General features: G+C 38.0%; 1 protein-coding gene across 1 annotated transcript in view; it reads right to left on the reverse strand.

Annotated features, from left to right (window-relative positions):
• Positions 1 to 518: 518 nt before the first annotated feature.
• Positions 519 to 27,216, reverse strand: part of LOC150082958 (protein O-mannosyl-transferase Tmtc3-like) — a 373,607-nt gene continuing 346,909 nt past the window's right edge. Inside the window, exons 16-21 of the mRNA XM_090376938.1 lie at positions 26,418 to 26,504; positions 23,166 to 23,239; positions 21,293 to 21,413; positions 17,120 to 17,221; positions 9,143 to 9,226; positions 519 to 954 (exon numbers count right to left, since the gene is read on the reverse strand). Coding sequence (XP_090233064.1) covers positions 673 to 954; positions 9,143 to 9,226; positions 17,120 to 17,221; positions 21,293 to 21,413; positions 23,166 to 23,239; positions 26,418 to 26,504 — 750 coding nt within the window. The 3' untranslated portion in view covers positions 519 to 672. The remainder of the gene's footprint in view (positions 955 to 9,142; positions 9,227 to 17,119; positions 17,222 to 21,292; positions 21,414 to 23,165; positions 23,240 to 26,417; positions 26,505 to 27,216) is intronic.

A 27,216-nucleotide genomic window follows, 5' to 3' on the forward strand; every position in this document is an offset into this window, starting at 1 on the left:
TGGAACATTGATTATTTGTACATGAATTTATAAATTTTGTTTATATATTGTTATGAGTTTGATATGTTGTGATCTAAATCACAGAGTAATTAATTTCGCATGCACTTTCCTCGTGTAGTCGAACAGCGCGAATAAATCAGGAAAGATATCTTCATTATGAAGAATATATCTTCATAAATTCACAATAAGAAAGTGTTGTAATCCCTTCAAACAACAGTGCGTTTTTTTTTCTAGAAAACGGAAAAACAGTGTCAGGCATCTTAACAAGGCAAACTGCCTTTCATCAGTTAACATGAGCGAACCTAGAATAATTGGGTTTCATCACACTATTGATAGAAGACAAAAAGGTGAACAGATACAAAAAGTATCACAGTCAACGACTTTGCACCCACTTAACCGTATGCCACAACAGGAGAAGAAACAAACACAGTACAGAATGTCTCTCATCACATTATCCACGTCATATTTTGCTTACAAAAGAAAACTCGAAAAGTTTTATTGATAAAAAAAATCTGCGTGTTTGCGTGTGCTGCTTCGTTAACTATACCACAGATCTGACAGGAGACTTTGATTCTTGTGATATTTTGGTGACGTCATCAGTCGGCACGTGAGGATATCCCTTCCCCCCATTATCACAGCTGATGTAAGGCAAACAGTTCCCTGTTCCACGGGCTATCTGATCGCCGACGATGACCTGAACTCCTGGAGAAGTGGAGTGTCGTGTTGATACTGCGGACTGTGGTCGTGGCCGCGAGGAGACAGGGCTTGTTTTCTTAACAGACGTCGGGTCACTTCCAGGTGCTGTCGTATGAACTGGACACCGGGATACAAACTGGCTGCCTCGGAGAAACAGTGCTCGGCTAGTTCGATGTCACCTCGTTCAAGGTAAACAACGCACAGATTGTGTAGGCCCTTCATGTGGTGAGGATCTGTCTGTAGAATCTTGCGATAACACTGAAAGGGACAGAAAGAATGATTAATGCAGATGAATCGCAATTACTGGCTTTTCAATAAAGAAAGGATTCCAAACCTTTGCGTTCATTATTAGAAAGGTATTGGCTGTCGTAAGCATGATTAGACCGCGTATATATGCCTACCAGCGTACTGTTGTTTGAGTCTCTGAATGAAAGGAAAATTTAGTCCGAAGGGAGATAAGAAATGCAGTCCAACTTTAAGAAGCTATTAAGAATTCCCAGAGTTGTAAATAATCAGTGACGTCAATAAGACGTCAAGTAGTGTCAAGTAGGCTGATAAGCCTAAGTTCTTATGTTTACTGGTTAAGGAAGACCGAGTAAGAAATATTATACAGTAATGTGATTAATCAGTAAGACAAACAGAAAACACTTGCATGCTTCCCGCGATTTAGTATAATAATTCAAATATCTCAAAATATTCAATATTACCGTTTCATGTTCATTTGTTACTATGAAACTGAAATTCTGTAAAAAATAAACTATGGAAAAATTCATATGCATTATTTGAAGTCATGAATGCCCCCTCCCACACACAATAATATATTTATTCAACACTTTCCTTAGAGAAAAACGCAATAGATCTAGATTCACTTACATTGACTTAAGCTGAAACCTAGACGAGAAGTAGCTTAGACAGATTCCTGTCATCTTTACGTTTAAAAAAAGGTTTTCTAAATAAAATATTCTTTCTCTCCTGTTGCATGAAATCGTGTAGGTTTTGCATCAGACAGAGATGATTTAGTAAGTGACTCAAAGTTGTTAATTATAATCTACGACGGCTTAAAGTGAACGCACAGTCAGACATTCAGTACATGTTTTGAGAGGCCCATATATGCCCATATCTGCTTTCTGCAATGGATATATGGAATGGAAAGGTTGGACACACTTGTCAACATAAAGTAAAGGTAAAAGCGATTTTAAAAGTGAAAGCATTAACACCTGAGGCAAGTAGAAGAATCCCAAAACTATTTTATACGATGCAGAGAAGCACTGACGTGAACTTTTGTTTTCTTCTAATGTCAAGAATTGGTCTTTGACGCACAACGACAACAGGTCCTCTTCACATAATTCAAATATTACAGTAAGTAAGGAAAGAGAGCCTCGGGGATAGGAGAAGAACAGCCTTTTCTTTCATCAAAGCGATGAAATTTAGATGAAAGCGATGAATTTTAGAAAACGTTGCCAAGCTTCGCCGGTTCAGTTAAAAGCACTGGCGAATCCTTGACTTTTTGGTGGTAGATCGGAAAATGGATTGATAGTTACCGTTGTTCAGCATTGACGCGCGCGTGTGTGTGAGTGAGAGAGAGAGAGAATAAAGTCACACGGAAGGCAAAGAATTTCAATTGTAGAGGGTCACTTTTTTACATCAGAAGTTGAGAGGGATCAATTAGGTGTGTGAACGCTAACAAAGAATGTTTCCCAGTAGAGTGCGAGGCACGCTTTCTAAAATTCTTGAAGCCATTACTGACAGTGGAGCGTCACACGAACAAGTGCTATTAAAAGAACTGAGTGTAATAATGAATAACAGAAAGACAAAAATCAATAACACACCCACCCACACATTCCCTGAATTCATCAGGATTTCATTTTGTTGGCCGTAGCAGCATCTTATGAATTTTTACAACGATTGTGTAAATGACTGAAGATTTTCAGGTGGGTCGCACTTCATCGCAAAACAACGAAGCCCCGAAAAAAAGTTCTTGTAAAAATGTAGAGATAAGAGGATATCTGCAACACCTCGAACAAATCATACATGGAAACAACGGGGCTGTTTTGAAAGCCGGCAAGAAGTTCAGGAAGGCATCTTTTCAGGAGACAGCAACATAGAAGTGGTAATGTCTCCCCAATCCACAAAGGTGGTGTCAAAAAGGAGGCAGGTAACTACAGACCAGTGAGTTTGACTTCTGCTGTAAGGAAAATCATGGAATCCATGGTTAAAGATACCATTCAGAACCATCTTGATAAGAATGGAATCTTGAACAGATCAAAGCATGAGTTCGTTAAGGGTCATTAAGCTCATGCCTAACCAATCTGCTAAATTACTATGATGTAGTCATTCAGCAGCTGGAAGCAGGAAACAGTTTTTACATTATATATCTAGACTTTAGTAAAGTGTGTATCATATTAGGGACATTCAAAAACGAACTTATAAGCTGATGTACATTATGGCCATCAATTGCGTGTGTTCTCTGGTCGATTTGCCTGTTTTGCTGGATGAAACATTTGAGTTTCTGAGGAACGGGGATGGGAAACCTTGCTATCAACGCCCGAGCCCGACTGCCACGAAGTGAAAAAAGGTCATAAAATGTTCGGCGCATCATTAACGGGATTAACAGCTTCCTTTTCCACATAGTGTGGGGAGGACGGTGGTTATAATCTGTGTGCCACCCGCGCAGAAAGGCTTTAGTAAAGCTTTTTATACGGTCTCTCATGGAAGGCTGTTATAAAAACTAGAATAAGATAGAGTTACTGGTAAGATACTATGCTGGATTTCAAGCTGGCTAAAAGATAGGCGACAGAGGGTTGTCATAAATAGCAGTCTACGGGTTGGATCAGCGTAAAAAGCGAGGTCCCTTAGGGGTGGTTGTTGGCCCCTCTTATTTCTTATTTTCATAAATGATATTGACGAGGATATCCAACGTCAATTGCCAAACTGAGATTTCAAAAGTTGGGAAGATTGGTTAGCAATCCGAGCCAGGCTAAGTTGCTTCAAAAAGGATTTAGACCGGTTGGATATATGGTCTGAAAAATGGCACCTAAAGTTTAATGCTTCTAAATGTAAATTTATGCATTTGGGGAACAGAAATCCAAAGGGGATGAGGAGCTAAAATTGGTTCAAGGCGAAAGAAAGAAAGACTTGTGTGTTATGATTCAATTTGACATGAAATTTTCCATACAGTGTAAACAGGCTGCTAGGAAGGCACATGATGTCCTATCTATGATTTACAAACCTTTTTAAGTATGAAGAAAGGCGCCATTATAGCTACTTATAAAGCGAAGGTTGAGTCGTATTTGGGACATCGTGTTAAGGTCTGTAGACCTTGCCTAAAAAAAAACAAACTAGAACCTCTGGAGAGGGTTTTGAGAAGGGCGACCTGATTGGTGAAGAGTGCAAAAAGTGAATTGTTATGAGTACAGCTTAGGTGTTGAAAAAGTTTAAAGCAAAATTGGTTGGTTACCTTGTAAAAATGGGAATTGTATGAATTTTTTAGCTGATGCAATTTTTTTCTGCATAAGTAATACTGATAATACAAATTGTACTACCCTTATGCGTGCACTGAACATAGATAATTGTGAAAAAAGACTTTTGTTCTGCAGATTAGTTTAAGCAGAAGAGAATACGAAATGGTATTATGAATAATTTCTTTTGATTTAAAAGGCCACAACAACCACTACTAGGGGTCCTTTGTAGGCAGCACAGAAGTTACAATCCCTGTTTTTCCTCACCATGGGTAGAAGCTTGGCTTCATATACCTTCTAGAAAAGAGAAAATTTCATGTGTCTGTTTCATACCGATCTTGGGCGAGAGAGTTGCACGGTTCCTACTCTCCTCTCCGAAACCTCTGATTTTTCATCCAGTAAAACAGATAAACACATCACAGAATGCACGCAATTTACAGAACACGAACACCTTATTGCGTCTGCATAAAATCAAAACAGCAGCACGTCTAACCAGAGCTTCGAAGAATCTGATGATCACGTGCCCATTTGTTCGAATAAAAGGGCTTACGGACCCTCGAAAGCAGAAAAATAAATTTTAGCGACTCCCAAATAAACCAATAATTTAATTTGGGTTAGTGTCCAAAAAAATAAATATACCACTTACGTTTAATAATTAAATTTTAATCTATGTTCCATAAATAAAAGTGCGTTGGAAGTAAAACAAACAATCAAAGAAACAAAAAAACCCAAACACAATAAAAAAAGTAGAATAATACGATTTTCAGTGGCATGTTGTCAAGAATTTACATTTTTCTCGTATTAATTTTCTTAATTAATAAATCAAGCATTACAAGACACGGTTAAAATATCACATTGCCATCACATGATACTCAAGTGTGACATGTGAGATAACACGTGACATCACTTCCGTTAGTCAGGTTACTCAGAGTTCCGCTGTGTGTCCCAATTTCGTGATATCGAAATACAGCACCCGTGCAACCTTAGCCCAATTATTTGTATAACAGCAATATTTTTGAAAAATGGCATGTTTTATTTTAATACAACAGGATGATAAATTCTATCGAAAAAATAGATCTTAATCTTGTTTAAACATCTTTCAGTAGGTGTTAAATATAATTCACTTTTTTTTCTTTTTACGATGTTCCTATTATTGTTTGTGCAGAGAGCGAGAGTGTTACTGAGCAGGACCTATCGCAATAGTGATGTCACAAACAGCACTCGATTTTCCTTCCCTAAAAGCGTTATCTGCCAAATGTTTGGCTTCCTGTCGAAGGTCACAAAGGTGAAAACTTATAGGATATCTTCAATACGAACAAATTGCCACTGTAGAGTTTTCTAAATTTTCGACAGCACCATACTAAGTTACAGAAATCCTTCGAGGATTGCAAACTCTGAAAAATGCTCACTTACAGCGGAGATAAAACGATTTGGCGTAAAGATGAACGGCATAAATCGTCGTTGCTATGGCAATGGTTTTTATGGAGAACGCTTCTTCGTGATTCTCGGTGTCGAAGAGTGCTTTTTTTGTTACCCATTTTATTATAGACGACACCACGCCGACTTCTTGATGACGTGCTCGACTAATCTCGCAGTCTGCTTCATATCGAATTCCTCTTATGTACGAACAAAGCACACAAATGCCCCCCACTAAGTACTTACACTGGTTTTTCAAAGCTGCTTATGCTCACAGTTACCGTTGTTCGCTCAAGTACCGCATCAATTCGCGATGCATGAATGACAAGAGGCAGAAAAAAAGAGGTGACATCGAACACCACTGGCAATTGTCTCTTTAATCTTTCTTTCATATCCAATGTTTGTTATTTCATATAAATTGGAATAGACCTTTTCCATTGGAACAGAGGAAACGTAATACTCATACGCTGAGCATACACCGAGAGAACAAAAAAAAAAAAAAAAGAAAAAAAAAAAGTAACATATCTTAGCGTTTAAAGAACTTTAACCAAATAAACAACGAACATAAAATGTAAATGTATGATATATAGTAAGGTAAAATAATCTACCAAATAGCATGCAATGACTCGCTTTACCGTATTTGTATACATTTTACTCATGCGTTCATGCGGAAAGTTTAATTTCAAGAGAGTAGGAATACGAAAGCCGAGCACCCTCATGATGGTCGCTGCACGTACTCGCGACTGTTACCAGCTGCCTGCTCAGATCAATTTTTTATTACACAGACTGTTTTATACTTCAATTACAAAAGGAACACGGGCACAATATGGCCTTAGCAGCCCTTGTGCCATTAAACAACATATCAACCAACCAACCAGAGGAACAAGCGGTTGTAATAGGGTAGCATTTTTACAGACTGCACGAAGTAAAGTGAATGAATTAATATTATATAAAGAACTTATTGGTAATTCATCGAGGACTACTTTCTTATCAATACCGATCACAACCTCGAAGTAATATTTAAAAAATTCACCCAAGAACGGAATATAAAAATGAATATAAGAAGGGAAAAGGCTACCAATCTGATTGACATAGCGGTACCCAAAACTGGCAACCCTCCAGAAAATCCATGAGTTAAAAATCAGGAAGTGCACGAACCAAAGACAGGAGATCAAAGAGATGTGGCAGATGCAACAAGTTACAACCATCCCGATCATAGTGACAACCACCGGTATAGTGCCAAAGACCCCACATAACAGCCTAGCAGCAACAGGTCTCCCAGAGAACACCTAAGGAACTCCAGAAATTCCGCAATCCTGAACACCTGTAGGATAGTTACGAATTTTTCGACCAACGGTAATATCAGACATAATAACCACCCTGTGTACTTGATAGAACTTTAACCAAATACCCATCACGGGGTGGAACTCCCAGTCAGGGAGAAATAATATAAGAACAACAATATAATAATAATAATGAGAAAGAAACCATAAAGATTGAACGCATCGTTATACTAGCGTATAACAGGTGTTATGAAAACAACACATTTCTTCTTTTCATTACTAAAACAACCAACAAATACTTCAAGAGAGATTAATTTGACTATTTAACAGTACGCTTTAAAAACAAAGTAAAACAAGATAGAAATAAAAATAAAATAAAAATAAGCAAGCTGTAAATTTTTAGCAAGCATATTTTGGAGTGTCATATGATTGCTGATTTCCGCGCTTTGGATGCTTTCATTATTGAAATCAATTTAAATTTAGTTAGCTTTCGGTTTAATTATATTGAGTTTGTATTTAAAATTAAATACAAACTCAATTATATCAAATATTTGATATAATAAGGCAAATTTGATATTGAGCCGAATATTTGATATAATAGGCATCCTGGCATGCAAATTCTGAATATCCAATAGAAATTGATCTACCATCTTACAGAACCGCACATTATACAAATTATTTATGCCTATAAAAACACGGGTTGCGACCGCATCACTTCATTCCCTCAAGCGGTGGAGGAATATCTTGAAACTGAAGATATCCAACGACTGCCGTGGGCAGCACAATCACTAGACTTAAATCCGATCAAACATGTGTTGGACGCCCTTGGGCGTTGCATTGCATTGCACGCCGTCAGCCAACTCCTCGGTCACTTGGTGAGCTAACGTCTGCGCTGGTAGAAGAATGGGATCTGTTGCCACATAATCTATAAGATTATGTGGCAACAAATCCCATCTATAAGATTATGTGGCAACAAATTCACCGCTTCAGGTCCCTTTAGCCGTTGGAGGGATCAAGAGCCATGTTGATGTTATGTGACCATATTTCGAGCATCTTGTAATTCATTCGGTCTCAAAGAATGTAATGTGATCTCTTTGGTAATTCTTATACAACCCCTATATAAATGTCCCTTATACCTGACCGAAGCTTCTCGCTGTCTCCTCATTTTATTGTTATTCTACGGTACAACACCAAATTTTGTCCCGCTTCATTGCAAGCTGAACGAATTACATCACGTTTTCTACGTGTTCTGTTAATTTTGTCAAGCAGTGCACCAGAAAAGGTGCACTGCTTGTCAAAAAAGGACCAGAAAGGAGGAAAATCCTTTTTCAGTTTTACTTTTCTCATAAACAGACAATATTTCGATTATGGACGAGTTATTAATTAGGAAATACTTTAATACAGACATTAAAGATATCCGCAATACTTGCTTTTATTCTAGCCACTCTTCCAGAACAATTAAAATCATCCTAGAGAACGAGGTTAATATTGTAAATATTAGGTAAAGTGAATGTAATACACATCAATAACTGTGGTCTTGTAGGCGTACGTGATGTGAGGGATATGCTTATTGGGGTGATTGAATTGATCAGTACAAAAAAAAAAATGCATTATTAATTGAGCATCGTTGTATTGGCTGTTGTTGTAGTAGTACAGTTTTGCAGAAATGAAAAATGCAAATAATAAGAACCGTATAAATGGTCAGGTAAATGCGAAAGATGAAAGAAATGATCGTCCGAAAACTCATAGAACTGTGGGAATAGTGAAGGATTGTTGACTTTGGTTTGATCAGGGAAGCGTTTAAGTGTGAGAATGGCGGGGGGGATTAATTTTAAATAGAGCAGAAAGATTTTGACATGGGATTTGGCAGTGAAGATGACGAGAATTTTTACTGAGTAGATTAACGGCAAATTGGAACATATCCACACGTTGCCAACCCGATTCAGGCCTTGCTTCAGAATATACTCCGAGAGGAATGCAAACACTCTGCATATAGAACAGATTTGTTCCCATGTGAGTGCTGTCAAGTTTTTGGTTATATACAGATCCATGAAGCAAAGGGATGAGTCTGCTAAAGGTGACTTTTAAAAATTTTTTCTTTAAATTTTCAATAAAAATATTTTTAAGCTTTAATCGTAATTTAATTGAACAGCCCTCGTATAATACGGAAGTAAGCATAGTGTGAACAATGGGATTCCTTATGCTCTTTGTTCACCCAGTTGCTTTCACATACATCAGGATTTACAGATTTTATCTTTAGCTATGCAAAATGAAAAGAAACTCACTAACCTGTTCTGCTGCATCCAAGTCCCTGAAGTGATTAACGTAAATGTCTCCTAGGAGTAGTAAGCCCTTGATGTGATCAGGATGATGCTGCAACGACAAAAGATATGCGAGTACAGTAAAATATTCGACAGTATAAGAACAATCATTGCTGTATTTGTATTGTACTGTACTGCACTGTACTGAAAAGGGTAAATACGTACAGAAAACATATTAGTTTTATATTCTGATTTCTCTGCAGCCGTGAGCAACAGCAGCGTTCCTCACAGCTTCGCACTAATCGTATTAACCTCTCTGGTAACAAATTCCACAGATACGAATTAAAATTTATACAATTAAAACAAGTGGCCAAATTTTTATTTGGCCACTTGTTTTAATTATTATTATTATTTATTTATTTTTTTTTAGGATAAGCGCTGTGTAAGCGAAACTAAAGATTACAGTATCGCATCGCATCTATCAATTGTACGTTCTGTATAACTTACCACAATCTCAAAAAAATCCCATAAAACTTCGGTCAAAACAGGATCTCGAACTCAACCCTTTTCCATACTGGCTTCAGTAAAAAAACCTTTTCTAGGGTTGCTGTTCTTCAACACACTGTATGAAAGAACAGACAGCAATTTTGTCTAACTGTGAGGAAAGTGCATCGTATGAAAGAACAAAGAACATTTGTGTCTAAATGTGATTTTAAATGCTGGCTTCTCCTCGTATGGAATGAAATCCATTATTGTAAAAATGTACACTAAAATTTTAAATGTTAATGTACATTTAATACACTATAGAGAACTTGCTTTATTCTGAATATACAATAACAAACTGTTTCCCTAATCTCAAGGAAACATTTAACTTTTATTGTGCATTCTGCATTATCTAACATGTCCTCCTCCTCCTCTTTCCATTATCTTAAGATAAACAAGACTCTGATACCCGACTGTTTTCAACCTTTTTCAACATTCAACCGATATCTGAAATTTTTGTAGCCAACCCAACATCAAGCCAGAACTTCATAATGTTGTTTCTATTTCCTGCTATATTAATTATTTGTTTTTCAAAGAAGTAAATAATATAACTGAATATTATTATTCATGAATTTGGAACCAAATGGGATTTATTTGCAGCACTTCAACTAATGCAATTTTATGTACAAACTTTGTCAAATTAAAATCTTATTTTAAGGAAAGTTATACATAATTGATGGTTATATAATTAATGAAACTCAGCAATCTTTTCCGTAATCTGGGGCCTTTTTAGCCATAGATTTTGACTTTGTTTAAACTATCACACCATTTGGCATCTCTCATATTAGGGAGTAAATTTACAACTGGATTGTCAGTCGTTACACTATCGGGTACCTACCTACCTACCCACCCACCAATGAAGGGCCCAAAGAGCCCTGAACCGGCCGTATTGGGAAAGCATTACTTATTCAAAGTAGTGCAACGACAGGCAACTCGTTGCGAATATTCAAAATATGAGATTCAAAAAAACGATGCCTTGTAAATAACGTTGTTTATTTTTACTACGTGCAGAAATGATGCATAACACTAACTTGTACGTCAGCAATGTTCTCCGTAGTGAGAGGCTTTTTAAGTCCTAAATTTTGACTTAGTTTCAATCTCAGCAATTAACATATTTGTGCTTCCTAAGAAACAATTTGGCGACAATCTTTCACTAGCAAATACAGCTAATGGTCTTAATTAAATCGCCAAAAAGTCGAAAATGTTCGTGCTAGGTTAGGTTTTTTTTTTTCTTTTTTTTTTTTAGGAGCATTAGCAACTAAGGCCATATTGCTCCAGGATATGCGGTGGTCATTCCCTGACCTTTCCGCATACTCCGTATCTGGTGGTCACGGGCTAGAACCCCGGTCTAATGAAGAAGTGTGTGCTACGCACTGCTGCTCCTTCCCATAGGTTAGGTTGAGAAGCACTCAGGTACTTTGGACAAATAGCAGGCACCAATTTATTATAACATATTTTGTTCATAGGTATGAATATAGCACTGTGCATTATTTGCAAAGCTTCACGAAGTTAAATATGATGCTGGAAAACACCATCCAGCCGCTAGGTAGTCTAGTCTCTCTCTCTCTCTCTCTCTCTCTCTCTCTCTCTCTCTCTCTTTAAAATAAGAGAAAATATGTCCATGAATAATAATAATAATCACCGTCTGGTAGAAAGAATTTCTATAGGCAATTCAATGTCATTCATTAGGTATTCCGAGAGAGAGAAGAGGGCAGCTGACAAATGACCTTCAACCGCCTATAGAATTTCTTCACTATTGCCACTTGTCACTCGCTTGGAAAAGCTGGGTTTGATTAGGAATTTTTTCAGTCCTCTTCAATCCAGGCTGCAGTTTGTCATTCTTAACAGAGGGAGTCTGGTTCAACCATGAGTTATTGAAAATTTCAGCCCGCACAACATGCAAATCGGCCAGTGAACACACTTATATAGACATAATACACTTATACGGATATAAGCTGCGCTTGGGAGCCGTTAACAAAATTATTATTGTAGTAATATATCTGGCGGTAGCACAGTGAATAAGCATTGTCCTCTGCACACTATGTAGAAAAGATCTGAATTTGAATTCTATCAAAGAGATGAAATTATGGGGATTTTTCACACCTCCGCTGAATTATTCGGTCTCAAGCGAGGATAGGTAAGGTGTTTTCTCCCAAATACTCATTTTTTTCTTTCATCCAGAAAAACATGAAGCAGTGCAATTTAAAGGCAGAATACACATCGTTGAATGAGTTTGTTACCTCGAGGAACAACATATTATAGTAACATACCACCATTCTGATAATAAATATTATAGTACATACACTGGTAAAAAAAATACGCACTTCTGTAATAAGATAATCACAGACGGAAGAAATGCAAATAAAGACAAATAAAATGTGATGTGGGGTGATGACATGTTGCTGTTGTTATTTGGTTTTTAGGAGCATTAGCAACTAAGGCCATATTGCTCCGGGGATATGCGGTGGTCATTCCCTAACCTTTCCGCATCCTCCATATTTGGTGGCTCACGCGCTCGAACCCCGGTCTAATCAAGAAGCGTGTTCTACGCACTGCTGCTCCTGCCCACCTGGCTACGGAGGCGCCATGACATGTTGCCTCATTCAGTAGAAAGAATGCACAGGCTGTTCAACTGTAATAATCTGAAGCCAGAATGGGGAAAACGCGTGACCTATGAGACTTCGAAAAGGTTTTATAGTGGGTGCACGTTTAGCAGGAGCCACCATTCATGAAACGAAACAACTGATTTCCGAAAAGCATCCATCTCAAAGATTTTTAACGACTGGAATTCATGCGTTCTTCCACATCTCAAAGGCGGAAAAATGGGGCGTCCAGTGTGCTGCAAATGAAATCGGAATTAAAAAAAAAAAAAAAAAGTCCAGAACTGCCCTATTTTAAAGAGATCGCCTGCCTATTCAGATACCGCTTATTTCAGAGAAAAGAAAGAAAAAATCGCTTGAAGTAGTGCTGAAAATGTCGTGATTGGGCAGTGGAACAATGGAAGAAAGTCCTGTGGCCATGGGAATCACGATACTGTTTGTTTTTGCGCTGATGGTAGGCAGAGTGTGGCGAGAACCTATTAAACGTTTATCCCGAAGTTGATGGCCCCTTTATGGATGACAATGCAACAGCGAATCGTGCAAGAATGGTTTAGAGAACGTGACACGGATTTCCAACCACCTTCCCTGGCCAGCAAAATTCACCTGGGCTCAATCCTATTAAGAATGTGTGGAATATGCAACGAGGGCCTCTTCCTTCAACTTTGTCGCAGCTACGCGATATTCAGGAAGAATGGTTACAATTAAGCCAAAAAGCACTAAAACACCTTACAGAATCCACGCCGCGCCGCACCGCACCGCACATTTGTTGTTATTCGAAGTGGGCCCGATTCGATACTGAAAAAAAAAGGTTCGTATTTTTTTGGCCCGTGGATGTACTATGCCACACTGCAAAAGAATTTTGTAGTGTGGCACATTATCGTAAACAGCCGTAGCCAAGTGGTCATGTGAGAAGGTGCATAAGTATATGTGCTTTGAGTGACCAGTGTTCAAATCAGTGACTGCTAAATACGGTGTTGTTACTTGTATTCTCTCTATCTTGTAAACTCTTCTGACTATGTGGTCGTCTCAGAGTATAAACAAACTTTATTATATACATATATATATTTATTTATTTTTCCTCACACTAACGTTAATACAACAACTTAACTATCTTGTTTACATTATCTATCACTCCATTTATTTTGAACTCAAAGCATGCATTCCTTTTATGTGGAGCAGTTTCATTGCCCAGCAGTGTAGGTAATTATTCTAGCTTATAGCGTTTTAAAAAAATAGCATTACGTTGTCTCATTCACTATTTTAAACCTACAACATGACACTTTTCTCCTTAAAAAATTTTCCTATTTTTTTTCAACCATCACGTTTACAGTTCTTATTGGGACATATTTATTCTTTATCCAGCAAACTAGACTGCCCAGCCAACATTATTCAAAAAAAGAATGGTACTCAAGGTTCATGGAGTTGCCCCTTGAATTCTCCAAGATGCACGGAATTGCATTAATCAATGCACACTCCATGCGGTTAAAGTACACGACCTCCTGAGATGTGTGACGAGGAAGGAATGTGGCCTAAAACCATGACAATAGCCCAGCCCTCCCCACTGTATTAAAAAAGTCAACGACTTACCATAATAACTCGTTAATGTCATCATCTGTTTAATGAAATCAAATGAACATAAACTAAATGTTTTTACCCGAATACATGTCAACTGTAATTAAGGTAGGCTATAATTTAGTTTCAGAACCTTTACTCTTGCCGCTCGGCAGAAACTTGTGTTAACACAGGTCGCTATTCGGAGATCAAAGAACTGCGCGCTTTTATTATTTTAAGTGGATTAGCGATATTAAAAGTGTCACAAAGGAAAGAGCAATTAATTTCTGAGATGCATAAAGATTTAAAAACAGGCATCTGCCGAAATTGAGTGAGAGAGAGAGAGAGACTTTTAGCCGCTACCTCCGCGGTAGCACAGCCGGGTTCGAATTCTGTGAAGACGGGAGAAAATTTTTATAGACTTATTTTTTTTTTTTTTTTACACCGTGGCCTAGGTGGTGAGGGAACTGACCAACTAACGGCAAATTTGCAGACAACATTGAATCCTCAGAGCCTTAGTTTCCACACTAAAGAAAGCAGCCATTACTTTGCGATTTTGAAAACTGAACAAAACGAAATACCAAATTAAAATTAGGAAAAATGAGACACGATAAAATGAAACTGTTTTGTGAGTACTTTCAAAAGGCTATGGTATTAACATTATCAACAGGTGGATACTCTTCAACGGGTAGAGATTACTTGATAGGTTAGGAATCGCATAATTGCTATTGAGAATGAAAAAAATAATGATTGTTATAGGGGTTTTTGGCGCACCTGCGACTTAGACCATATTGCGCCGTATATATATATATATATATATATATATACAAAATGTCTTAAAAATATTGGTACAAACGTTTAGGGGAGGTAGGTAACATCTAAAGGAATGTGAATCGCATAAGAACCCATAACAGGAAAGTAGTAGCAGAGGCACAACACAGTAATTAGTGGCAAAGATTTATTTGACATAATATTAACAATGGAATACGAGATGGATACATTTCATGATGTTACAACAGACGCTCGAAGGTTCCACCATGAGACGCGATACATGCGTGACACCGACGCAGCATGGATTGGCGGACACGGTCGAACACACCTGGAGTTTCTTTGACAGTAGCAGCAGCGCAGACGAGTCTCGCCACGAGATCCATTTCCGTCTCCACAGGCGATTCATACACGATAGATTTGAGGGCCCCCATAGAAAGAAATCAAGGCTCGATAAATCAGGTGAGTGTGGGGGCCAGGCAACGGGTCACGGCCAATCCATCGACGCCCAAAACGCCTGTTCAAATGGTCACGAACACACCTTCCATAATGGGCAGGCGCACCGTCATGTAGAAACCAAATGTTGCGTCTCACATTTGCTGGGACATCGTCAAGTAACCCTGGTAGAACTTGTTCAAGAAAGATCCGATATTTAGCGGAGTTCATGCGGGATGGTAACAGGTATGGGCCGACTAAGCAGTCACCGACCATACCTGCCAACACATTTACAGTAAACCCCCGCTTTTCGCGGTCGCTGATTTAATATAAAATGAAACCTACAAAAATGTGAATTTTAAAGCGCCGTGAACATTTTCCGCCATAAAAAAACATGGGCGTGGCTAAAATTATCTTTCCCGCTCAAAACAGCGCTCAGTGGGTGGGGGGGGGAGAGGGGTGACAAAATCGCGAGCGTGGCTGTTTCTTGATAATCCTTATCCAGTATGTGTTATGCACTTGTCATGGAAGGTTTTGTCGTTTGTTTTTAATTTATATGCTTATAAATTGAATAAATTTATCCATTATAAATTGATTTACTTACAAAAATGATAAATCTACCGTTTTGCAGTGTAAAACAGACGTTTTCGAGTGTATTAATGGAAGAAAGTGACTTTATTGTGGACAAGTTCTTTCTAACCCGTACAAAAATATGGCTACGAATAACAAGGGAAATGTGAAAAGATCAAAGAAGGTGATGGCATTAGCGAATAAAATTGAGTTATTAGACAAAATTTCTAATGGTGAAAGTGTCTCCTCAGTGGCAAAACATTATAAAATCAATGAGTCAACGGTACGATCAATCAAAAAATCGGAAGAAAAAATCCGCCGTAGTGTCCGTGAAAACGCGCTAATTGTTTCAAAAGTTTGCTCTGTAACTCGTGATGTTAAATTAGAAAAAATGGAAAAAGCTTTAAATCTGTGGAAAGAAGACCGAACTCAAAATAAAATTCCGTTAAGTTCACTCATCATTCGTGAAAAGACAAAAGCCTTTATCAACACTAGCGAAACTGGTGATACCACTGGCGGGATAAGTTTTTTAGCTATAGCAAAGGCGCTGGTTTGAAAGATTTGTTTCAATTTTTTTAATAAATATTACATTTAATATTAAATTGTTTATTATTTTCATTTCGATGCCATATGCTTGCAATTCACTGTGTACTGTCTATGTACATAGTCATATTATGAAGGTTTTGTATAACACATACATAGACAAAATTTTAGACTAGTTTTTCTTATATATTTCATACTTTGGAACGGAACTCCTTTATTACTATAGGAGCCATAACTCACTATTCCCGTTTTCGGTATTCTTATCTTCTTTTGGATATCCTGTAGGTGTGGGAGGAAGGCCAGTTTTGAGTCCAGTATTACACCAAGGTGCTTAAAGCTGGGTGCGGTGCTTGCGGCATTGATCTTAATCTGTGGTGGTCTGGTTGAGCTTAGGTTCCCTTTCAGGAGGATGCTGGAGGTTTTCCCAGTGGGCTACCCAGCACAACCTGACAATCTCGGTACAACCGAGATTGTCAGGTTGTGCTGTGTAGCCCACTCCTGGAGGAGCCAGAGTGCTCGGTGAGCAGAAATTTCAAGCTGGGCTCTTGAGCTGGCAAGCACGGAAAGGATCAAATCGTCTGCAGACGGATCAGTGGCACTCACGAATGCTTTTAAGTGTACATTGATTATAACACCACGAGCTTTCAGTACATTCATTACAGTCAAAGGTTAGCCATGTAATAAACTTCTTTGAATAAATACATATTTTGTTCATCATTTTAAGTTTCCTATTAATTTTGGTAAGATCATGTATGTTTTCAGTAAGCAATTAAGTCATTCGGTTTCTCGTAACGAAAGCCGGTTTTATCAGTAATGAAGCGTTGTGATAATTTTTAAATGTTTTTGTACCTTTTATAAGTTTGCATACAATATTTTAACAAACAAAATTGATATTTAATGTGAAACAATTAAACTAAGTTATTGGTTTAATTTGGTCTTATGCTAAAACTATTTTTTTTTAGTAGACTATTATGAGCACAAGAAGAAGTATATACCTGAAGTAAACGATGGAGAAAGACCACAGCTTCGGAAGGATTCCCTTGCTCAGAGAGCAGAAGAGCCAAGTTGAAGAGCGTACTTGAGGAGTTTGGTTTAATCTAAAAAAAAAAACAGGAATGACGAATTTCTGTGAATTTTTGTCTTCTTTTTGAGAAGATGTAACAGTTAAGTATTAAATTTACCTCTCCTAAGTCATAAAATAAATAAATAATGAGCAGAGGTTATATAATTTTGCTTAAAATTTCAAACAACGTTTGCTTTTCTACAAACATTTTAAAATGTTTGATTTTTACTGTTAGCGTCATTAAGATGAGACCAAAACATATGCATCAGTTATTATTTGGATATTTCATCAGATTCTGGATATGATGATGTGTGTTAATGCCAAAGCATCTAAGGCTTGGCTCATCATGAGAGTGAGCTATAATTGCGTGAATTCTTCGGCTAGTTTGCTGGACGAAAAACCCGAATTTCTGGGAGATAAATCCATGCGATCCTCAACTCGGGACCGACTAACTCGACCACGTTTGAAACAAGCTAATAAAAATCTTTGAGTCAATGAAGGAATTCAAAACTAGGCCCTTTACACCCGGTGTGAGAGGAATTTTTATGATTCTGGGGTGCGTCGCGCAGGCCCGGTATTACAGTTCAGGAGACTCAGGTACAAGTATTGCAACGTGTTCCATCAGGAGCGGATGCCAGGGCTGAGGATGAAGCCCTCTGTATGGATTTTAGGACCTTTCCAATTGTGTCGCGGATCGCTGCACACCGAAAGGACTAGCCTTGCATTCGAGTATTAGTTTTACAGCGGTTCATTTTGGGCAGGAAAATCGTTTTATGATGCTTGCATACATTTCAAGTGGTTCCTGCGCACGAAAAATGATTGGTTTGTTTGTGACTACTGCTAGATCGAACGTTTTCTTCCAATAGGATTGTGAATTATTTAGAACTGGGGACGAGGCAACTATTCATGAGATTAAGTGCAATGAGTCTCTAAATGACAAATTCTATAGTCGGTTTGCGGGATGAAAAATCGATTTTCATATCGCAATAGGCAACATATCACAACTTCGTTGGCCAGGAATTTAAATCATGAGGGCAAAGATGTAATCAACTGATGTAATACAGGTAAAACTGAAGGATTTTAAAGCCTCCATAGCCAGGTGGACAGGAGCAACAGTGCGTAGCACACGCTTCTTGATTAGACCGGGGTTCGAGCCCATCACCACCAAATACGGAGAATGCGCAAAGGTCAGGGAATGACCACCGCATATCCCCGGAGCAATATGGCCTTAGTTGCTAATACTCCTAAAAACCAAATAACTAACTAACAAAAAAAAAAAAAACAGTTGTGTTATCTATGGAAAAGTTACTTTTAATTTTGGCTTGAAAAAGTTTGTATTTTTAATTGATTTTTATCTCAAGCTGTAATAAACAGGATGTTCTCTAGAAGTGGGTTATTTGAAAAACATCAAAAAAAAAAAAAAAAAAAAAAAAAAGGCGAGTTGATGCAAATCACTGGTTTTCAATTTGGTTTTTATCTACTATAGTTATGGCGCTACCCTCTCGTACTCTTGTATACTAAAAGACGTGTGTCAATGTAGCCAACAGTGGGAAAGTGTTGAGGGTACATTAATCGTACTTAAATGAGTATAAAATGGCACACAGGCTTGTATAGCACTGAACTATTCAACCAACATTTCTGTGTCTTTCAGGGGCAATGAGCATGTCCAGGTCAGGCAATTCCAATGTGCACATAAGGAATGGACGAGTACATTTTGCTCATTATGCACATAAAATTTGGTCTGTATTTTCCAGCTAGTATATACAGAAAATGAACTTCAAAAAACGAAAAGCATTTTACGATATTAAGATAATTCGGAATGAGAATAAGCCGATTCTCACCTACTATACAGTAGACCACCCTTAGTCTAAGGGTGGTACAGTTCAAAAAATGCCACCTTTCAGAGATAAGTTGATCAGATAACATACTACTGTTAGTCCACTAAAACATTATTTCTGTTCCTAAAAACAAAATGGTTTCGTTCGGCCTTCGTTTTCCAGTGGTACCACTTAACCCAATTCGAGCATTCCTCTTTCGCCGTCAGATCGAAGTGGCAACATCTTCGACCTTTTTCCCCTACTGATACACCTAGCGAATAACGACGTAACTGCTCGTCGTATAGTAGATAAAAAAATTAACGGTGTAGATTGGAAACCCATGCCACGCAACAACTTTTCCCTCTTTCAGTTTTCGTTATTTTTACAAATAACTGACTTCTCTTATGAGGTGGACTTTTGTACCACCAGTATACAGTGTATCCCTATTTTAAAAATTTATTGAATCGTATGTTCTGCTCAATTTTAATTTTGTACTGTATACAGTTTTCATGCATTGTTTCTTCAAACTAAAAAGGCATCCTAGGGATAAGCCAGCTGTTCCGTTAAGCTACTTTTCGATCCGCTCTCGCAGTAGCACGGAGATTACGCTGTCCTTCACACTGTATAGAAATGCAATAGACTGGGTTCAAATCCCGTCAAGATGGGAGGTACTTATGGGAATTTTTCTCATGTGGCCAAATTAACTGGTCTAGAGCGATGACTTTACGTTTCCATCTCATAGCGTCAGTTGCACAGGCGAAAAAATAGAGGATGCTAACTTTTATGATTTCCATTTACACCAGAATAAGCAAGGTCGTCCATATATTTATAAACAACACACACACACACACACACACACACAGTGCTGCCACTTTATTAGGTACACCCCTGTGTGCACACAAATGATTTGTCCCACAACGTTGCAAGTCACATGACCACAGTTGTGAATATAAATGCAGCAGAACACCTTCCCAGTATCAGTTAAGCGTACAAACCGTAGCAAAAATGGGAAAAAGGAGTGATCTAACGGACTTCGAAAGAAGCATGGTAATAGATGCAAGACGTGCTGGACAAAGCATCTCTGAAACGGCAGTTCTCCTGAACTTTTCGCGCACCACAGTTTCAAGGGTGTATCGAGAATGGTGCAACGAACAGAAAGCATCCTCTCAACGGCACTCCTCTGGAAGAAAATCGCTTGTTGATGAGAGAGGTCAGAGGAGGATGGCTAGAATTGTGAAAGCAAACAGACGGGGCACATTGTCGAACATTACGTCAGAATACAACCTTGGTGCGCAGAAAAAAATATCGCAACGGACCACTTGCCGCATTTTGTCGCGAATGGGCTATAACAGCCGACGGCCACATCGTGTACCTTTGTTATCAATGAAGATCAAGAGAGTACGACTCCTGTGGGCACAGCAACACCAGCACTGGACTATCGAGGATTGGAAAACAATTGCTTGGTCTGACGAGTCGAAGTTCCTGGTGCATCGTGTTGATGGAAGGCTCAGAATTTGGCGAAAACAACATGAATCCATGGACCCCGTCATGTTTGACGACTACTGTGCAAGGTGGTGGGGGCAGTGTTATGGTGTGGGGAATGTTTTCTTGGCACACGTTGGGTCCATTGATACCCATAGATTCACGTCTGAATGCCACATCGTACCTAAATATCGTTGCTGACCAAGTGCATCCGTTCATGTTGACAGTTTATTCTCAGTCAGATGGTTACTTCCAGCAGTAAAATGCGCCGGTGCACAAAGCCCGAATCACTATGGAATGGTTCCAGGAACATGACAATGACTTTTCTTTGCTGCAGTGGCCAGCTCAGTCCCTCGAATATCAATCCTATTGAACATCTTTTGGATGAGCTGGAAAGGGCTGTTCGCTGCACGTCTACACCTCCGTCGAATCTCAAGGAACTGCGTGACACACTCATGTCTGCATGGTACTCCATTCCTGCACAACGTTTTTGGCATCTTGTTCAATCCATGCCTAGACGAATTCAGGCTGTTTTAAAGGATAAAGGAGGCTCAACGCGCTACTAGGTAGGTGTACCTAATAAAGTGGCAGCACAGTGTATATACAAATTTGTATATATATTCTTTATTTTTTTTAATGCTGGATATTGAAAAATCAGGTGGTTGACATGATCTTCGCCTTCGTTTGGAATCCATTCAAATGGCATGGGAAATGGGAACGACAAGATTGTTGCTTAAAACGCCGATTTAATCTGTTTTTCTAGATACTACAAAATGGAAATAAACCACATTTTATTCCTACGTTACCTGAGCGGCTTTTTTGAACCACTTTTCCGCGCTTCGGACGTCCTCATTTTCCAATGCTAGCATCCCCAAATTAAAAAATACTCTTTCATTTTCTTGGCCTTTTTCTACTGCCTTCTTTAACCTGCAATGCATGAAAGGATTACACATATTTCATTAAATAAAGAAAAATCATTAAATTATTATACAAATGAAATAATTTTAAACAATTATAGAATATCCTAAGATAATGCCATATGGTCTGAGTTTATTTTTAGAATTTCCATACTATAATATAAAAGATTATAAATATTTCAGAGGATTCTTTCGCTAATAAAAAAAAAAAAAAAAAAAAAATTGATGCATTACCCAATTTCGTGATAAATTCCAATTCTACGCAAATCACCAATAGTTTTTTAATCGTAAATTTACCGCCTAAGTCGGATTTTTCATCCCGTAAAACACAACCCAAGAAGAGTAAACTATTTATTAGGGTCACCCGGAAAGTTATTTATCTACCCTTGTGTATTGTGTTTGTAAATTGCGTGTGTTCTCCGGTCAATTTGCCTGCTTTGTTGGACAAAAAAACCTGAGTTTAGGGGAAGAAACCTTGCTGTCCACGTCTGAGATCGACTAACATGGCCACGGGGTGAAAAAATCGCATAAAAGTTTCTCGCGTTATCGATGGGATTCAAACCCCGACTTTTCTACCCGGTGTGGTGAGGCCGGTGACGCAATTTACAGAAAACATAAGTGACGGCTCAGTTGCCGCGGTATAGATTTAAACAACCCAATCCCCAAGTATTAGTATCGCGAATTAGCAGTTTTAAGTGGAGATAAAAACAAACGAATACATTTTAAATCTTTTATTTAAATAAATATGTAATAATATGTAATTTAAAACTTTCTAAAACCGTCGTTATGCATTTTATGCGGAAATTCAGGTGACCAGCGATAAGAGTTCCAATTTTATACATTACGTGATGTAACGCGAATCCGGGCCCAATAACAAAACTTCTATTTGGTTATATGAACTCCACATACCCTATTTTTTCTGAAAAGGGGAGGGAAGTGAGTAATTTGAGGAGCATTTGGTATTAAAAATGAATATTTTATTAATTTTTATTCACGATCTTTAGGTACTGAGTATTACAAATAACGTTCTCTTTTCAATGGAGTGCGGGATCTTAGCAGGAAAGAGCGGATATAATTCTCTTTCCTTTCTTTTCTGAATCTTTTAATGAGTTTCTGGGCGAATCCATTTAAAATAATTTTGGCTGTTATGGAATAAATACTAATTTGATCTTAACTATTTCAAAAATCTCATCTAATCAACGGTAACGTTAAAAAAGCTGGGTGTGCTTTAGTTGAGTCAATAATTCTTGTTTATATGCCGTTGTTAATGGAGATGACACTAGTTAAGAGGGTTCATAAGAGAACGTACCGAACGATTACTCTTTATGGTTTAATAAAAGGCCTATTCAACACCCAAATCTATTCTTTGGAAGGCTTCATATGGCACTTAATTTTGAATAGGAAAAAAAAAAAAAAAAACGGCAAAATAGTGGCCTTAATAACTTGTTTGTGGACTTTGTGATGGGCTAACATGCACGCAGTTCAGTTGTATCTCTACACTTTCCGAAATTTAATTCTCCAAATATAAACATAACAGCAATGAATAGGGCGCTGGCGAACTAATGACCAATGATAATGAAGTTGAGACGGGGAAAAGGGTTGTTATTGACACGCCGAGTTCGCTAATATCCTTCTAATTTTTAGTAATGACTGTTTGCATGTGAACGTGAAGTGGGCTGTGAATGAGGCTGTTCCAGGAATCCATTAAGAAGACAAAATAAATGTTTAACGCTCTTTTCATAAGCTATGGAAAATGTATTACCTGTTAATGGCCACATTTCTCTGACTAGACAGTCCTGCTTCCTGTATCAAAACAGCAGAATTCACCAGCGCTTTCTGCAATAAAACACGGATTATATTAATTATGAGCATTTATTTGCGTAGCTTTTACGCAGTAAAGCGGTCTCATTATATTGCAGTATATATGCGATACAACAAATTATGCAATGAAACTGATAAGGAAACAAAAATAATTTAATTCAACCATTCATATTTCAAAGCACCTGCCAGAACTACGAGCAAAGAAGTTCATTTTTCAACAATAGTCTAAATGAACGAACTTCAGAGACGTTATTTCTTTCTCATAAAAAGTATTGATGTTGCGTCAATATCCTTATCAAGGACAAGATAGAAAGTTGACATCTAGAGATGTCAGTATTCTTCACTGACTGGGAGCCAAAAATGAAGTCCGGCCTAACCATTTTTTTTTTCAGTTTAATTAATTTTTAATTGAAGTTTTTTTTAAATTAAATATTTTTCGATTCGGACACTAACCATATATATATAAGGTGTTTCAAAAATGATGGTCAATAATTTAAAGGTGAAAAGTACAAACTAAAATCAGCAAAAAAGTCCCAGTGAACATCGGGCCGCAAATGAACCGTTTTCGAAATAATGCACATTTTCTGTTAAGATCCGCCACTGACTATGGGAGCACTAGTTTAGCAAAAAGCTGTGAATCCTTTGCTAAGGGTGGTTTCATTAAACATAAGATAAAAAAGGTTTAATTTTTGGTTTGAACACCACAGAATTTTTCAAATGTTACCTGCTACAGGATGTTCTTTCTAACACCCTTTCATCAACATCAGGTGTTATGCTTCTGGGCCTACCTGCTCGTACTCCATGTGCGAAGCGCCCATGTTCTCTAAGGCGTTCTCACCAAAATGCATGGAAAGAGGTTATTGCTATAACCTCTTTCCATGTTGAATATCCTTTGAAAAGTACTAGTATGCCTGCTACGTTTCAAAGCATTGAGAGAAGGAAAAGGGAGAGAATGAGCATTACCTAACCTAAACAAACAAGTCAGTGGTGGATCTAAACTCTTTCCAGTTCCCCTTGTCAGTGGTGGATCCCAACTAGAAATGTGCAATATCTCGAAAACGATTCACGACCAATGTTTCCTAGGCTTTTTTTTTGCATATTGTAGTCTGCATAGTTCTTTTAAATTATTGACCATCACTTTTGAAACACCCTGTGTGCGTGCGTGCGTGTGTGTATAAAAACAAGACATCGATGGAATTTATAATCGCTAAACAAAACATTCCGCAGTTGAAATTCATTCTTCCTCAAGTGCATTCTGAGAATTACTATTGGTGTTCCAGCCGCTGTATGTTACTTGTGCATATTGATAGTCAGGAGGGAGAAATTCATGGATTCGCCACTAGCAACACAAAGTGCAGGTTCCTTTGTGGATTGTTTTAAGCCACACAACAGACGACATGAATGCTTTTCATATCGCTGCGCGGAACTCTAAGCACCTTCATACAAACAGTTCCTGATATTCTGGATGATTATTTCTTATAAAGTCACCAAAATGCAAGGGTCAAGCAGTGAATTAAAACGTTGCCCAAAGCGATGATCTAATCTTGCCTGAGAATCGTGATCATTTTTCTAAAACACTGTCTCTACTGTATGTGATATTTAGAGACATCTCCCGTACGGGTCAACTACTGTCAAAGTTGACTGATTATCTGGGATGCTAACAAAGGATGTCTTGTATCATCCTCTAGCATCCCAGAGGATTCTTCGTCTTCGTTGAACGATGCTATGTATCTTTTACTTTGTGACCATGATCATGGCACGCCTGAAGTGCTTTCTTCATATATTAATAACCTTGATGCACTTTCATTGGGCAGTAAATATATTAATAACGAACTTCCGTTTATTTCCGAAAAGACCATGGCCAGGAGAGGCTATATATTGATTTATGGGGGAGCGAAAGTTTCGGTGCAATAGTTCATAATGAGCACATGCGTCTTTCGTGGCAGTGTACGGGCTCGAACCCTAATCTGACTTATCTGTTACGCTCATACTAACCATGGGACCACGTCCAGCCTATATACTATAAATAAATATCACTTTACATGTCAACTAGCTCAACGTATATATAATATACACATACAATAGCAGAGCAAGAGAGCCCATCCTGTTAGACATATATATATATATAACTGAGGAGTTAATCTTTGTAATATCTAATGTAGAACCTGTTTCTGCGATCTTCAAATATTTATTCAGTATCTACTACAGATGCAAAATGTTGGTTTTTTGTTGTTGTTTGAGGTTGTCTTGGCGTAGTGCCTACTTTTGTTATAGTCAGTCAGGTGAATATAATAGTAATGGTGGCATGTGATGCAAGAAAGCAAGCATATGAGCTTATGTAGCATCAGCCATACACCTCAATCAGATCACCTCGCAGGTGCCTAGTATCCAGCCGCTGCAGTTTGCAGAACTTAAGCTTCTCTTGGTAACAGGATCCTCCTTCATTCCCCTCACCAATCTTGTTGCTCTTCTCTGTACACGCTCAAGCAAATCTACATCCTTCCTAAAATGAGGCCTCCAGACCTGTACGCAGTACTCAAGGCGTGACCTGACCATTGCCTTATACAGAGGGACAATCACGTCCTTTTCCCTACTAGCAAAATTCCTGTATATCATCTAGTATCATTGTATATGATACTATATGAGATCTTTTATTGTCTATTAAGTCTATATGAATATACTTGTACGGAAATATTCCAATTTGCAAGTTCAGCTGGCTGAAAAACCTTGAATAACTGCCTACCACAACCTTTCTCCTTTGCCTGGGATCAGCTAACCAAACGACAGCACCGAATCAAGAGGCATTTAATAATATATCCTTCAGTTGTGGACGTTATTCGGAACCATATCTTTCCAAACGGATGACAAATTGAGAACATTCAGGAGGATATTGCCCGATGTTATTTCATAAGTAAATCCAAATAGAAAATAATGCACTTCCTCTATGAATTGAATCTTTTCTATAACTTTTGTTTCAAAAATCATCGATTTTCTGTGATGTGTGCATTAAAACTGCCGCCAGTGAAATATAACAGTCTTTATAAAGCATCTCTCTCTCTCTCTCTCTCTCTCTCTGCTTCAAAATATGCATTTTACTTTCTTGAGGTTATTTCTAGCTGCATTAGGGTATTATGAGATTGCTGTTTGTTTTTAAGAATATTAAGCAATCTTCCTTTCGAAATATTCTACTTACCTCGTGATCAGGGTCGATGTCAAGGGCTCTGTTGAACAGCTGAAGGGCTTCCTCTCTTCTACCTTGGTCCATGATGATCACACCCAACTAAACGAGAAAAAAAATTCTCCATAATATATCCGTGAAAGCGCATATATAACGTCTGCAATTCACTGAACAATTTAATATTCTAATTTTATATTCCAGTCTAACGATTTATCATCAGTGCACAAAGCTCGTTGCATCTAGCCAGTGATGAATTAAGATCTACCTTGCGGAGCAGAGATTTAAAAATCTTTGGGAGTTATGAACTGCTGCGATGGTGGGGAAGGGGGGGACTGAGTATCTTCTAAAATACATTTCATATACATTTTTAATGAAGAAAGGGGAATTTGTTTTGCAGAAAAGTCGTATTGGAATTAATGCCTTTCCCCAGGGTACTCCGGAATTCAACACTGCATCTTGTTATTGATAACGTTCAGACAACGTAGTAAAGGGTCTTATAAATCATAAATGAGCTAATGTGATTACAATAACACCAAATCGAGGAAAATCTAACCAAGGCTGAAAAAGAACTTCAGCACAGCCGAAGTTCTTTTCAGTTATGTTAGATTGCAAAAAAATTATCTAAGCATGGAAGTGCTACGCTACATAAATAATTTGAAGTAGTGCTGAATACATTTCCGTAGCGCATTTCTACGGTCCGCATATGCGCAAAGCACCTATCGTATATACCATGTACGCATTCTAACAACTCGACACTTAGTGGAAGGATTTTCATGAATTTTTATTATACCTGTCCTCAAATAATGATTTGTCG

The sequence above is a fragment of the Mastigoproctus giganteus genome, chromosome 7 (assembly GCF_048544385.1).
Source record: "Mastigoproctus giganteus isolate SK-2022 chromosome 7, ASM4854438v1, whole genome shotgun sequence".
NCBI classification, from domain to species: Eukaryota; Metazoa; Arthropoda; class Arachnida; order Uropygi; family Thelyphonidae; genus Mastigoproctus; species Mastigoproctus giganteus.